General features: G+C 41.6%; 1 protein-coding gene across 1 annotated transcript in view; it reads right to left on the bottom strand.

Moving 5' to 3' along the window:
• Positions 1 to 343: 343 nt before the first annotated feature.
• LOC147700935 (C-type lectin domain family 2 member B-like) overlaps positions 344 to 13,816 on the bottom strand; it is a 73,562-nt gene continuing 60,089 nt past the window's right edge. The window contains exon 5 of the mRNA XM_086929777.1: positions 344 to 1,258. Within this exon, the coding sequence (XP_086785903.1) occupies positions 1,144 to 1,258 (115 nt within the window). The 3' untranslated portion in view covers positions 344 to 1,143. The remainder of the gene's footprint in view (positions 1,259 to 13,816) is intronic.

Below are 13,816 nucleotides of genomic sequence, written 5' to 3'. Positions count from 1 at the left end.
ACTATCATCATAAAAAAAATCCCAGACCTCTTATATGGGTGGTCACCGAAATTCATAACATGGTGGGGAGAATAGAAACTGTAAAAATGATAACACCTCTCATAAACTATCTCATCAGTATGCTGCTCATGACACTCTCAGATAACTGTAGAAAAAAGTTTAGATTCCCTGACTATCTGAACAACGTAATACGAAGGGCTATGTTAATACTATCAGCAGTGGTCTGGCCTCAAGGGAAACAGTGCTCTATACCATATTCCAAAACTATACTAGGTAAAGTGAATGGTTAATTTTACAACACGAAGCTAAAAGACCCACTTAAATATAAAAAGCAGACGTTTTTGTGTAAGGTTAAAAATTGATCACAAATCATTTATTATTTTCCTCCCAACTGGGTTACAATCTAAAGTAATAGCACACAAACAAAATTTAAAAAAACCATTACGTGGTTATGCAGTGGACTAAAACAAGTCAAAGTTAAAAAGACAGTCGACGCAGCGTTTCGGTGCTTTTTCTTTGTGACACCTTCTTCAGGACCTTAAAACATTTGACTCCATTATTTCTGTTTAATAGCGAATGATGCTCTTTTTATAAAAAGGTTTTGTCGCCCGTATATGCGAGCTGCTTGGGTTATCAATTCCCTTTGGCTGTGCTCTCAATATTCGCGACTCTGATTTGTATTTACACGGAGGAGCCACCGTCAGAAATTTGAAAAACTTCTTATGGACTTTTTACCTGTTGTAGATTAAAACAAGTGTATTTCGTGAGTATCCTCTGAATTCTATGATGTAGAGGCTTGAATCTTGTCTTTTGGGCCAAGCGATCTTGCGTTTGAAAAACGGCCTCCCTGCTCCTCCGTGTCGTCGTCTTCCTGAAAATCTGATTTTCAGGAAAGGCACAAACAGTCTTGCAAAAACAAAGGCATGTAGTAGTGTGCACAAAAGCAGCATTATGACAGCAACGCTCATACTAACTTAACAATGTTAATGCCTTTAGCCAATGTATCTGAGTGACTTGATGTTAAGTGCATCATTGGGATTCCAAAGTTCCTTGGCTTCCTAAGCTCCAGTCAGATCAGTACTGGTGCAGGGCGTCTTTTGTCTGCCCCAATCCAAGTTTTGCCTTTTGATGACCTCTTTCCTTCTATTTGTATTTATCTCTCTTGCTGCAGATCCAGTGGCGGATAGCTGAACAACGGGCGCTGCTGACCCCTTGGTGGTTTACATATGCACAGTTCGATCTCCCTTTTATCTCAAACCTACAAAGCAAAAACAGGGCGAGTCAATCGCTACAAAAAAACTCTTAACGTAAAAACATTCTCAAGCTGAAGACTGGTTTACAGTTGAGTCCTCAATCCTCGGACCACTCATATCTGGAATGCTGTGGAAACTACAGTCAAATGATACATGGGTTGGCATAGGCATGTTGTCCGGAGGAACCATTGCATTATTAGTTGGTCAGCTCCTGCAATGACACAAGCAGGGTCCTGCATAGGGAGGACTGGATCCATGTAACAAATATACACATGAGGGATTTAAAAGGAACTCCATATATGGTAGTTGGTTACCCTGAAAACCTGCCATGGATCCAGTCCATCTGGACCAATATTGAGCAGCACTAGAATGAGGCAGCCAAGATCATCCTCTGCATTTCCACAATCTGAGATTTCAAAATACTGGTCCCACCAGTGCTATTTGCAACTTAGTCAGTAAAACCTTTATTCGATAACTTAATATCATAAAAGTAAACATAACATACAATACTACATTTCATTAATAAAAAAGCCTTCCTGATATTAGCTGAGTAGATAACTTGTAAAAATCTATACAAAAAACGTTGTGCACAACTCAGAGTGTAAGTGAACAAAAGCATATGAAAAAATACAAGACTTCCATTTCTTTTCCTATAATCCATCTTGTAAGGCTAAACTTTGCTATATGTATAGTACAGATTCATTTTACAAAATGCAAGGTGCTATCGGGCATAATCATATATTAGGATAATCCCTATTTATAACTCATGAATGGCCTTGGGAAAGGTACACATTAAAAACATTTGAATAGGATTCAAAGTGCAAATTAGCAAACATATTTTAATACGAAACTTCAATTACTTTCCCTATGATTCATCATACAGTGCAAAACTTTCATAAAGTGCAAAGTGCTAAACGGATATGCTCCAAAACAGGGTAAACCACAGTCATGTTTTTCTGGTGATCATAGAGAGTACCAGGTCTTGCTCCACATACAGTAAAAAACTTTATATAAAGTGCTAAGTGCAAAAGGGCAAACTTACATGTTAGGTTGATCCCCAATTATAGCACGTAATGGGCCTCCAATTGAAAAACAGGTTAAGAACCAGAATAACAATTAAAAGGCAATTTTTTTCCTATGCCTAGTGGCTCCAGTTAAAAAGCTTGCCACCCCAAAACATACCATAGGGAATGCTAGCATCTGAAGGTACAGTAGGGCCGGCCTGACTTGTACAAAGTGAAGATCTCGGAGCAATGGTAATATAAATTTCTTACGTAAAGGGGCATAATAGTGTCAAAAAAAGACAAAATGAAGGATGTCCTGTTCAGAAAAATTGTCAAACTGGCACGGTTTTAGTGTGCCATATTTATAAAAACCTTGGGGTACAGATAAAAACCAACAGGCCATATGCAGATGAAATCTTGTTAAAAGAAAACGATGGAAAGGTTTCCCAATGCTTAATAAGTAAGGTTGGACTTGGTTATTCATGGATAATGTGATTTAACGTCTAACAGATGGTTTCTGCAACTCCTCTTCTTCCCTTGTCCCTGGCGCTTTGACAGAAACTGAAGTCTAATGTTTTTCATTGTAGGTTTGTCCATGGGTTTAGGATATAAAAATAAGTTAGGACAACCTAACCAAGCAGTCAATTCCTTTAAATACCTAAGCCAGGGAATATACTTGGCTCTATCTAATGTTAGGCAACTAGTAATTAATATTTTGTTTAAAGTTGTAGTAGGACTTGCCCAAATTCTCAGCCAACCCATCAAAGGAGCCACTGCGATCTGATCTGCTATGTGTCCCATCCCTAATTCTTCATGAATTGTATATGTGGTTGTGGAGTACGGGACTCCCAACACCTTACATAAAAATGTATTTTCCTCCTGCTGGATACCCTTCCCTTCTTTATATCCCCAGATGTCGCTGCCAAAGGTTGCCATTGGGATACATTTTTCCTTGTATATCTTCAACAGGGCCGCGATGGGTTTAGTTCCCAATTTTTTAGCAAAATTCAATGTCGCTCCTCTGGCCCTTTCAAGGATATTCCTTTTATGTATAATTTGTGGACACCATGACTTTTTTTCGGCAAAAAGTACCCCGAGGTAAGGGAAAGTTGGGACCTTTGTAAGGTCTGTTATTTTGCAGAAAAATGTTGTTCCTTTTTGGGACTTTTCGGGGGCCGATGGACAGATTATGCGATTTTTTAAAATGCTTTGATAAATCTAAAGAATCCATAAATACTGTAAAAGCATTTAAAAGTAGTTGGAGCCCATTGCCGTTCTTGCCAAAATAACTATCATCTGCATATAATAATGCGGGAATCATCCTATCCCCAAATCGAAGGATATCTTTACAGCTGGCTATTAGGGAGTCTCCCAGATTATTTATATATAATGTGAATAAGAGGGGGGCCAGGATATATCCTTGGCGTACCCCTCTTTTCACATCCCAGGCCGATGTCAGGTCCCCATTGTTGTTATATCTAACAGCTGCATTGTTATTCTTGTGGATGACATATAAAAAATCCACCAGCTCTGGTTCGAGACCCATGTCACCTGGGATAGACCACAGCTTTGATCTGTTAACACAGTCAAATGCTTGTGTCAAAACCATGAAAGCCAAATGGATTGTTCCTTTTTTAGCAATGGTGTACTTTCCTACCGTTAAGTGTAAGTTTAAACATTGGTCCAGGGTCCCTTTGCCAGGCCTAAAGCCATATTGCAACTCGGAAATGACATTTCGGTCATCCAGCCATGTCATTAAACGATTTAATATGACCTTTCCTGTGATTTTGGCAGCAGAGTCTAAAAGAGAGATTGGCCTATAACATATGGGCTCATCCCTATTGCCCTTTTTAAAAATAGGAACAATGACTGCTTTCCCCCAAGATATAGGATATCCCTGTGAGCACCCGGCATTAAAAACATTAGTTAAAATGCTTGCCCATACATTTGGATCAGATTTTTATAAATTGTCCGGTACCCCATCGGGCCTGGGGCCTTTCCGCCGGCTGTAGTTACAATGGCGTCATAAACCTCCTCCACCCGGACATGGAGTAATTTACTTGGATGTCCCCTTTCCCTTCGCTCCTCTATAACTACCAAATTGGCATCGATAAAAATATTTCTAAAATGCGATACCCATTTATCTGCTGAGACTAAACAGTCAATATCAGAATTGGGAGTATCAGAGAGAAATTAGCTATTAACTACCGACCAGAAGTTCGCACTATCTTTCAATATGCTAGCTTGTTGTAAAGCATCCCAGGCTTGTTCTTTTAGCTCCTTTCTTCCTATTAACAACTGCTATTTGATAAGTTTCCTCTTGTCCCTAATTTCTATTTTATCTCTAGGGAACTTTTTTAGGGCTGATATAAGCTCCGTATGTTTTGCTGAACATGCTCCATTAAACCATCTTAACCCTTTCGATGCTCATGACGGAACGGTTCCGTCATGAGCATCGGTTGGGCTGTGCTCATGACGGAACCGTTCCGTCATGACCACACCCATTAACATTGGGCCCCAGCACCGGCGGTAAATCGTGGCAGCATGGATGAGGTTAAAGCCTTCGGACGTCTAGGCCCACCTGTAGTTGTAAGATCTGATTGAATCTGTTTTAATATTTTCTCGAAGGCTTTTAGAGTAGAACTATCCTGAGAATCAGGGTCTAAACAAAACTCAATTTCAGTAGCACAAACTGTGTATAAGTTGGTTAAAAAAAATCTTGAGCTATCCTTGCCCTATTTAGTCTGCGAGCCTGATCTTTAGTACTGATGTTCATATTTGCCAAAACGGTGGCTGATTCTCCCACTCTAATATGGAGTAATATATTACCCGTAAGTGGGTTATGATCACTAAGACTTGACCAAGTAACTAATAGGTCCTCAGTAAAAGAGACTAATGGAGCAGACATTAAAATATAATCAATAGTGCTGGCTCTACCATTTCCTACATAAGTGGGTACTGTGGCCATATGAACCGACTGAGAGACAATATAGATTTTGATTTGCTAAAATACTCTCAAGGAGATTACCCGAGGATGTATGCTCAAAATATTCTAATGGATAATTAAAATTCCCCTAATCTTGGTTTGAAAAACAGCTTAAATGACATTGGTGAATATTGAAGTCCCCAAAAATTATTATTATTCAAAGTAAGCTGGCTTAGCCTCCTCATAGTGTTCCAGGAAGTTTTTTAAATCTTGCAAATGTTCCAGCTCGTGCCCTCTGGTAAAAGAATTATAAAAAATGTATCACTAACACAGTGGGCCGATCGTTAAAAGCCAGTTCCACTGCCAAAACATTCTGGGTGTTGCAGTCAACCAAACAGTTCTTACAAGACAGTTTCAGTGAGAATATTAACAGTAAACTTCCTCTCGCTCTGCCCATAGTTAATGGATTGGCATATTTATGAAAAGAGGTGAAACCGTCCAAATAAAAACAATCGTTTGCGTCCCACGTTTCCTAGAGGGCGATATGATGTGATGCTAGAAAATTTTCTCAACATAAATTCCCTCTTCTAGCCCTTATATCCGCTATATTCCATGAAAGAGCTTTTCCATACTTTGCCCCCGTGGTATTTTGGATCTGGGGTAATTCTGAGACTGCAGCAGTTATTTCTACATGAACCTCGAGCACTGTTGCTTGTGTGTTTGGGGTCCTACTAATTGGGGAGGAACCCTGTTCGGATTTATCACCTCTCTCTAGTCAATCATTTTCATCCAAGTTTTGGCAATCTGCCAAAGCTTAGAATCTGTTATACATTGGCAGATTATTTCCTGACTTACTTATAACCGCCGAGCTCCCTGACTTTCGTGGTATTTGCCATTCTCCTTAGATAAAACCTCCACGCTGTCTTTGAGGGTAGAAGTATTGCAAGGGAACCACACTAATTTAAGAATTTTAATTATTCCGGTACGCACTGTCTGTCATAATATTTGCTTTCTCTGGGTCCTTAAAGTTAACAACTATGCAGTCTCCTACACTGATGGCCATTATAATATCAGATGATATATACTGACCACGTATTATATTTTTGGTGCACCAGTGAATCACTTTATGAATTAGGTCCTGGGTGGTTTCCCTGGTTTCATGGGAGAGAAGGGGAACCTCTAGTAGGACTGCTACTAACAGTGCAGATGCAGGGGGTAAGTCAAGGATACTTCGGTTCACGACTTTAGGTACACCATGATTGGGCTGACTATATGTGGATGAGGATACCCTATGATGATCCCAGGGTCCTCCGTCCTGAGCTGACTCGGCGTTTTGAACTACGAGTCCCATAGCTTCAGGTATGTTAAACTGACTTGGCCCATTGATATACAACTACCACTGCTTCCTGAAGCAATAGGGCTACCTGTACTTCGACCGCATAGATCCAGTTGCGTTTGTGTTTGGGTCTTATTTTGCAATACAGTTCTACCTCCTACCCCTAATATGTTGGCACAAAGGGCGTAGAGCATTTATTACAGTTAGTAATCAAATTATGCACCAGTTCCTCAACTTTATCAATTTTTTGTGTTAGGGGTACTAAGAGTGTCTTTATCATTTCTTCCAGCCTTATAATAGGGGAGTCCGATAACTGCCCTTGGCCCAGATCAGAATGTGAACATAACTGAGTCCGTGTCTGTAGCCATGGGGACTTCCTTATAGGCTTATTATAGACAATTTGTTTTCTCTTTTGTGGTGGGGTAAGTCTGGGGCCCCTTCGATTCCCTCTGTTATTTTATCGATTTTGGAACACACGTCCGACTTGGTAGTGATGGGTATCACGTTTGGGGGTGCAGAGACTATTTGGACTGCTGGGCATTCAGGAGAGGCCATATTTGCTGCAGGGTTCCTCTGTTCAACCTCCTCACTAGTGATTTGACTTTGGAGACATTTACTAGCCTCTATAAATAGCCTACGCTCAGTCGGGGCTATTTCTTTTGTGATTGCATGCGCAGCTTTAGTCAAGAAGGAATCGATTTTACCCACCATGCACCCCCCCCAGGACCTCCCGTGTGGCGTGTGTTTTCCTTTTGCCCATATCTACGTTTGTTACCAAAGGTCCACTGTGTCTGTTCAAAGTCTTTGTGGGGTATTTAAAAACTCAATGAAACAAAGTTATTAAAAGTTACCTTGCTACTTTTAAGTAAAAGTCATACCGGGACTTTAACTTCAAAACGTAGAACCACTCTTTGCAAATTTCGATCTAAAACAGCCAGGGTGTCTGGCCCAACCCGGCCTCCTCCGGTCGCTGACGGGCGCAGACGGGCCTGCCCTTGGCCCGGGCTTTGCCCGGGCGCCGCCCGCGCTGCGGTAGTCTGGCGCGGCTTTACTAGCGCCACCTGGTGCAGAGGGAGCGTCACCCAGCGCCCGATGGACAGGGGCTGCTGGGAGCAGTAGTTTTTCACATTGGCTGTTCCCCTCATCGCTTGTTGTGAGAGCTGCAATGCGTCAGCCGTTCCCCTTACGGCTAAAGGGCTGGAGTGCAGGAGTGCAGGGAAACAGCCATTTCCCTCACGAGACCCAGGTACACCGGTTTGCGCGTTGCAACTCAACAGAAGGTCATTCATCTGCTTTCCTAACACAAGTTAAGGGGGAGACAGGAGTGGAGCAGCTGCATCAGCCATTGACTGCAGTAGGGGGCTAGTGAGACTGTACAGTAAGTAGCTAGTGCTTAGGTAGGTCAGTAGCAAGTAACTTCAAGCCAACATGCCTTAAAAACACCACTGTAATAGTGGACTTTATATACACCATTTTAAGCATTTCTTTCATTTAGTAGTGCTGCATTTATCTTTTAATTTCCATATTGTGCCCCAGTTGTAACGTGTTGAGTTGGCGCATTTTCGATTCTAATACATAGTTCAAATTTGCAATATTTTAGCACGAGACAGATTTTTTTCTCATTCAACTAACTGCAGAAGACAAGTTTCCAACATGTGGGAAAATGGGTAGAACGTAAGGATGAAGGATTCGTTTTGTGACCTGCGGTATGCCAATCTTCCAATTCAGTAGGGCTGGCATGCACTGTAGCAGCATGCACACTGTGGTCAGATTACATTACGTCCTTGATTTCCTTCGTCTGCTCGTTATTCCACTGTGGTGAGTCCACCTTACCAGGCAGACAGACAGTATAGCAAGCCCATACTTTTACTTTAAAGAAAGCAAGTCCTTTGCTCCTCTTGGATACTGCCTCTACATTGAGAGGGCTCACAAAGTAGAATCTTGCCCTATGCTCACTCTTGTTTTGTTTGTCTCTTTTGAGACAGATGTTCAAGTTTAATTGTGCCAGGACCATGCCTTACTATAGTCGTTAGAGAAAAGTTTGGAAAATTAGTTGGTCTTTGATGACATCAGAGTTATCTTGAGGGGCTCACATGGCCCTTGATGGGATTGTGACATGGACAAATGATGGATAATCCTCCTGATGAAACGTATAGATGAAGTAGATAGCATAACAAGCAACTATGACATTGTAGTCAGTAACAGTATCTTCCCAGGTGCATCTGGCTAAAAGGTGGGTATAAACTACCTCCAGTCTGCGACAATTACATTCCACGGGAAAGATCCTGGAGTTCACAAGCTGTTGCAGGGAGACACACCTGCCTTCCTCAGGCAACACCCAGTCCTTTGCAGGGCCCGGGTGTTTCAGAAGATCGCGCTCTAGTGGCGAGAATGCTGGGTGGTAGAGAAAGAATCCACCTCAACAACAGTGGAGTCAAACGCTTTGGTATCCCCAAATGGGGATGGATGGGGAAGCTGTGTGCACATAGGACTCTTCTTTGAGGGTCAGCAAAGTTTCTTCCCATGAGGGTGTAAGGCCTCCAGGTTCATGGCTGACAATAGAATCTGCAGTGGTGGCATTGTAAAGTGGTGAGGCGTAAAAAAGAAGTGTGGGATGAGGGCCCTATGTCAACCAAGCGTAGCTAGCGAACACAGCCATTATAAGGGGTTTTGGGGGTGTTTGCCTCCCCCTGAGAATATTTTGGAAAAAAGTGGGCAAGTGATGCATTTTCAAACAAATTTGAGAAAGCAAGGAGGTTAATGTTAGAAATGGGGATATCTGGTTGGTTAAGGCTTGCGCCAAAGCCAGGCAGAGACCACCACTCTAGTCAGGGAAAGGGAGTAACATGCCAAAGATAACCCATGCTCACCCCCTTGGTAGCTTGGTACGAGCAGCTAGGCTTATCCCGGTGGCGATGTGTAAAGCATTTGCACAACACACACAGTAACAACACACTAGGCACACCACAAAACGAATTCCACACAAGGTTATATAAAAATAGCCTTTGTATTATAATAAGAACACATCAAACAGTAATCACACAATATACACTATGCCAACTGGCACGGGCCATATTTACAAGGGATTATTTACACATGACAGGGTCATGTGGGCCACTGTCAGAATTAGCACTTGGTAAAGAAATAGTAAAAAGTAAGATTGTATATGAACTTAGAACACAGTCAGTAATCACTGGCAGACACTATACTCAGCGTCAACCTGTAATATATATCAAAACAGGTACAGAATCACATAAGGCGAGAACTCTATTCTGCGCCAACCTCATAAGCAAAAATTGGATAAACCATAATCTCCTAAACATCAGGAAATACACTTAATCACATAACTTGCAGTAGGGAATAAATCAAACCTAGACCACAGTAGAGAATCACAATAAAACATAAGACAATAGGTAAAGCCTAATAATAAAAGCACATCTATAGCATAAATCAAGGTGCATAAAACTACTACTACAACATTACATGCCCTAGCACCTATATAAAAATGACGTTAGGGCCTTGCGCTCCACAAAACCTAATAGTCCCCTGGGCCAACTGGCCATCTCGAAGGGACTCAAAGGCCCTCTGTCCACAAAGTCAAGGCTGCTGCCTAAGCAGCGACAGTCACTGGGGTGCACTTGGCCAAACCTAAACGTGGCAGCCGCCAACTACTTGCTGGGCTGTTGGAAGTCTCAATGAAAGCCTAAACGTTGAAGCTGGCACTAAGTGCAGCACAGCTGTGCGGGCAGAAATGGGGGCAAAGGAGTGCGTCTCACTCCTGGATTCAAAGTACATGTCCCTCTAAAATGAAAGGTCCTAAACGGTGCAGCTGCCCACTACTTGCTGGGCAGCTGGGAAAGTCACAAATGCGGCAGGGGCTCTCGGTAGCCCTGAAACAAATATGCCAAACGTTGGAGCCATCTGGCTCTGAAAAGCAGCATGGCCCATGGAGCACACTAGCTCCTTCAAGAATAAGGCCACTCAATGAAACAAACTCGCCCTCAGCAATGAAGCCTGGGCCCCTCTGGGCCCGTGTAAGCAAGTATGGTCAAACGTTGGAGCCATCTAGGCTCTAAAGTCAGTAATGCCCCCAAACACTATCACTTTAACTAAATGAGGCCAGGTTATAGCCCCACAGGCTCTTTGAACAAATCATGCCCCTGTCGTTGGAGCGGCCCTCTGGCCAGCGGGGCCGCCCAGGCGCCGAAAATGCACATCAATATGGCCCCAAACACGGGGGACCTCGGGACCCCCACGGGGGCCCTCTACACAACTATGTCCACGTTGGAGCGGCCCGCTGCACAAACCGGGCCGCTCTAACTGGGGGCATCTGCCAGGCACCCTCAAACACGAGCGCTGCTCACCTGGCTTCAGTGGCAGGACTGGGGGCTCTGTAGTAATGGTATGTTTCTTTAATAAGAACACTGTATATGTAATTGGAATGTTTTCATACAAAGCACTGGATTCTAAGGTGGGAGCGGTTACTGGGGACTTGGGTTATTCTTGGATGACTACAGCTCCAGCTGCATGTATTCCTTTCACCACTTGAATAAATACTTACTATTGGATCCTTCTACTCCTATGTTTCATCTGCATTCATTCTTGCGAAGATACTACAATTTTTGGCGACATGGATGTGAGAAAAAAACGGCGGAATTTTGAAAAGGGACCGAAATACTCACATTTTTGGATTATCCAATCTGGAATATAATTTGTGAGTACCCTCAGAGAACTGTATGCGTACAGAGAACTGTATAGCTACAGGGTTTTGAATTCCTACGTTTTGAACTGTTTTATGTCTTGAATTTTTAAACTCTTCTACAAAAATCTGCAAGTGTTGCATGTTATTAAAACTACCGACTGAAATTTTACCATTTCCATGTGGGAACTACGTTTTGGTATTTTCGTCTCTTTTGGTTCAAACATCCCAGCATTTTTCTGGGTTAGCTCTAAGGAAGCGTTTTAATTTGCGAGTAAGGCAAGTCAACGCGGCAACAAAAGTACGTTAACAACTGTGTACCTTCAAATTCTTTATTTTGGAACGTCCTAGCTGTGGTGCGCTCAGTCTTCTGATGTCCTCGTATTGAGCGTGCAGGTGGAGTGTGACGTGACGTCCTTTCTTCACCCCTACGTGTGCAATGCCTGAAGGGCAACGTGACCATATCATCACTTATCCTATGCGCGGTGGCCATTTTAAAACATCTTCAGGTTTCCATAGTTACCAGACGTGACTTTTCATCATTTTACAGAAGCTTGTTTCTCACCATCTCCAGTTACGGTATTTATTTATTGACTTATTTTTTTTTTTTACAAATCCTTCCTAAAACCTACTTGAAGCATACATGCAGCAGGATTTTCACGAAGCATCGGTGAAAGTAAATAAGTGAACATTATTGTTTCTGATCATATGCAATGAGAAGGATTTCACGAAGCGCACTAAATGAATAACTTTGTATTTTTGTTGAGAAAAGATCTTTTATGAAGAAATAATTCACGAGGTGGTCATATTCAGTATTCAACAAGTACAATATTTCACATGTGTTAAGACATCTTTCATGAAGTGGTTGCGGTACCAAGACATTATTCACGAAGTGGTTGCAGGAATTTCATGAAGCATTAGTTTCATAACGGGATCTTTTATGAAGAAATAGTTCACGAAGAGGTCGTATTCAACAAGTACAATATTTTACATATTATTAGACATCTTTCATGAAGTGGTCGCATTTGATATAGTACAATTACTAACGGGTTGTTGTCTCTGGTATTCCGGTACATGAAGATATCATTCATAAAGTGGCAGCTTTCAATTTTCAACGAGTACAAGAACTAACAAGTGGTTGTTTTTGGTTTTCCTTTACATAGAGACGTTATTCACGAGGTGGTTCATTCAGTATTCAGCTGTTGTGTCACGAAGACATCGTTCATGAAGTGGTTGTTTCAAATAACTAATTAGTTATTGTGTTAAGTATTTCTTTTTCACGAAGACATCATTCACAAGGGGGTCATTTCCAATAACTAACCAGTTTTGTTTCAGGTATTTGTTTTCTTTAAAGCATCATGCCACTCGCAGCGAGCAGATCAAGAACTTCTGCAACCAGAGAAAAGAATCCTTTGGGTTTACTACTCAATTCACCTGGAGAATTTTTGTCAATTGTTGGTGAACCTGTTATTTCCTGGTTGGGTTGGAGAGCATGTTTCTTAAATTACATTGCAAACGTAGAGGATGTCAACGGTACATTCTTTCCTGACAAGAAGAAACCAATGTTGTCATATTCATTTGGTCCAGAGGGTTTGCATATTCTTGAAGAAGCGCATATGTATGAAAGAACAGTAGGAGATTTGGATGTTTTTAAAAATGCACTATTAGATTTGGATGTTTTTTTTTCTCCCTCAGTAGGTGTTGCTGAATTTGTGGAAGACTTTATTTCAGTTTTAAAAGGGTTAGCGAGGAAATGTGTATTTGCTCAATTACACAATGATCTAATCCTTAACCTAGTAGTAAGGTATTCCAAGAACTTATCCTTGCAGGACAAATTATGGGTTGAGGATAATAAATGTCTTAAAGATATAATTGCCTTAGTTAGAAAGACAGATTTGTCTGATCGTTGCGCTAAAGCTACGGTATCGCAGGATTACAGGATGCCAGCAGAAACTGTGGCGAAGGTGGTGGAAGAGGAAACAGGGTATATGTATTTTGAAACCAACAAGTTAGAGAAAGTGAAAATTGATTTCCATGTTAGAAGGAAATTTGGGGGTTTTGAGCAAATGGAGGGTGTTTGTTTTGGATGTGGTAATTATTCACATGCTGTTTTCCTTGAAAAGAGCCCTTCTGAATCTGCCAAGTGCTGGAAGTGCGGATTGGTGGGACACTTTTCGCGAGTGTGCAACAGGAAGAACAAGAAAATATTAAAAAAAAGAATGATGTATGTTCAACAAGAGGGTGATTTTTCTTCTTCAAATTTGGAAAATGATGTTGTTCAGGGGAACTTAGTACAGAGGGAAAATTTTGGTTTGAATACCCATAGTGACTAATCATTTAATCCTTTTTGTGATATTTCTTTGGGTGGAATTACAGTACATTTGGCGGCTGATTCAGGTTCACTGTTCACTGCTATACCACAAGAGTTGTGGAAAAGTCATTTTGTGGACAAAATAGGATGGTGGTTAGAACCCAACGATGTTACTGCCGAGTGTTTTACAGGCGAAAAAATTGATATGCTAGGGTTTAGAACCCTCATGTTTTGTTTTAGAGGAAGGCTTGCTAAGGGAAAATTATATGTTGCAAATAATTGTCCAC

Source organism: Lissotriton vulgaris, chromosome 7, assembly GCF_964263255.1.
Source record: "Lissotriton vulgaris chromosome 7, aLisVul1.2, whole genome shotgun sequence".
Classification (NCBI taxonomy): Eukaryota; Metazoa; Chordata; class Amphibia; order Caudata; family Salamandridae; genus Lissotriton; species Lissotriton vulgaris.
This window is presented reverse-complemented; position numbering and strand designations above follow the sequence as displayed.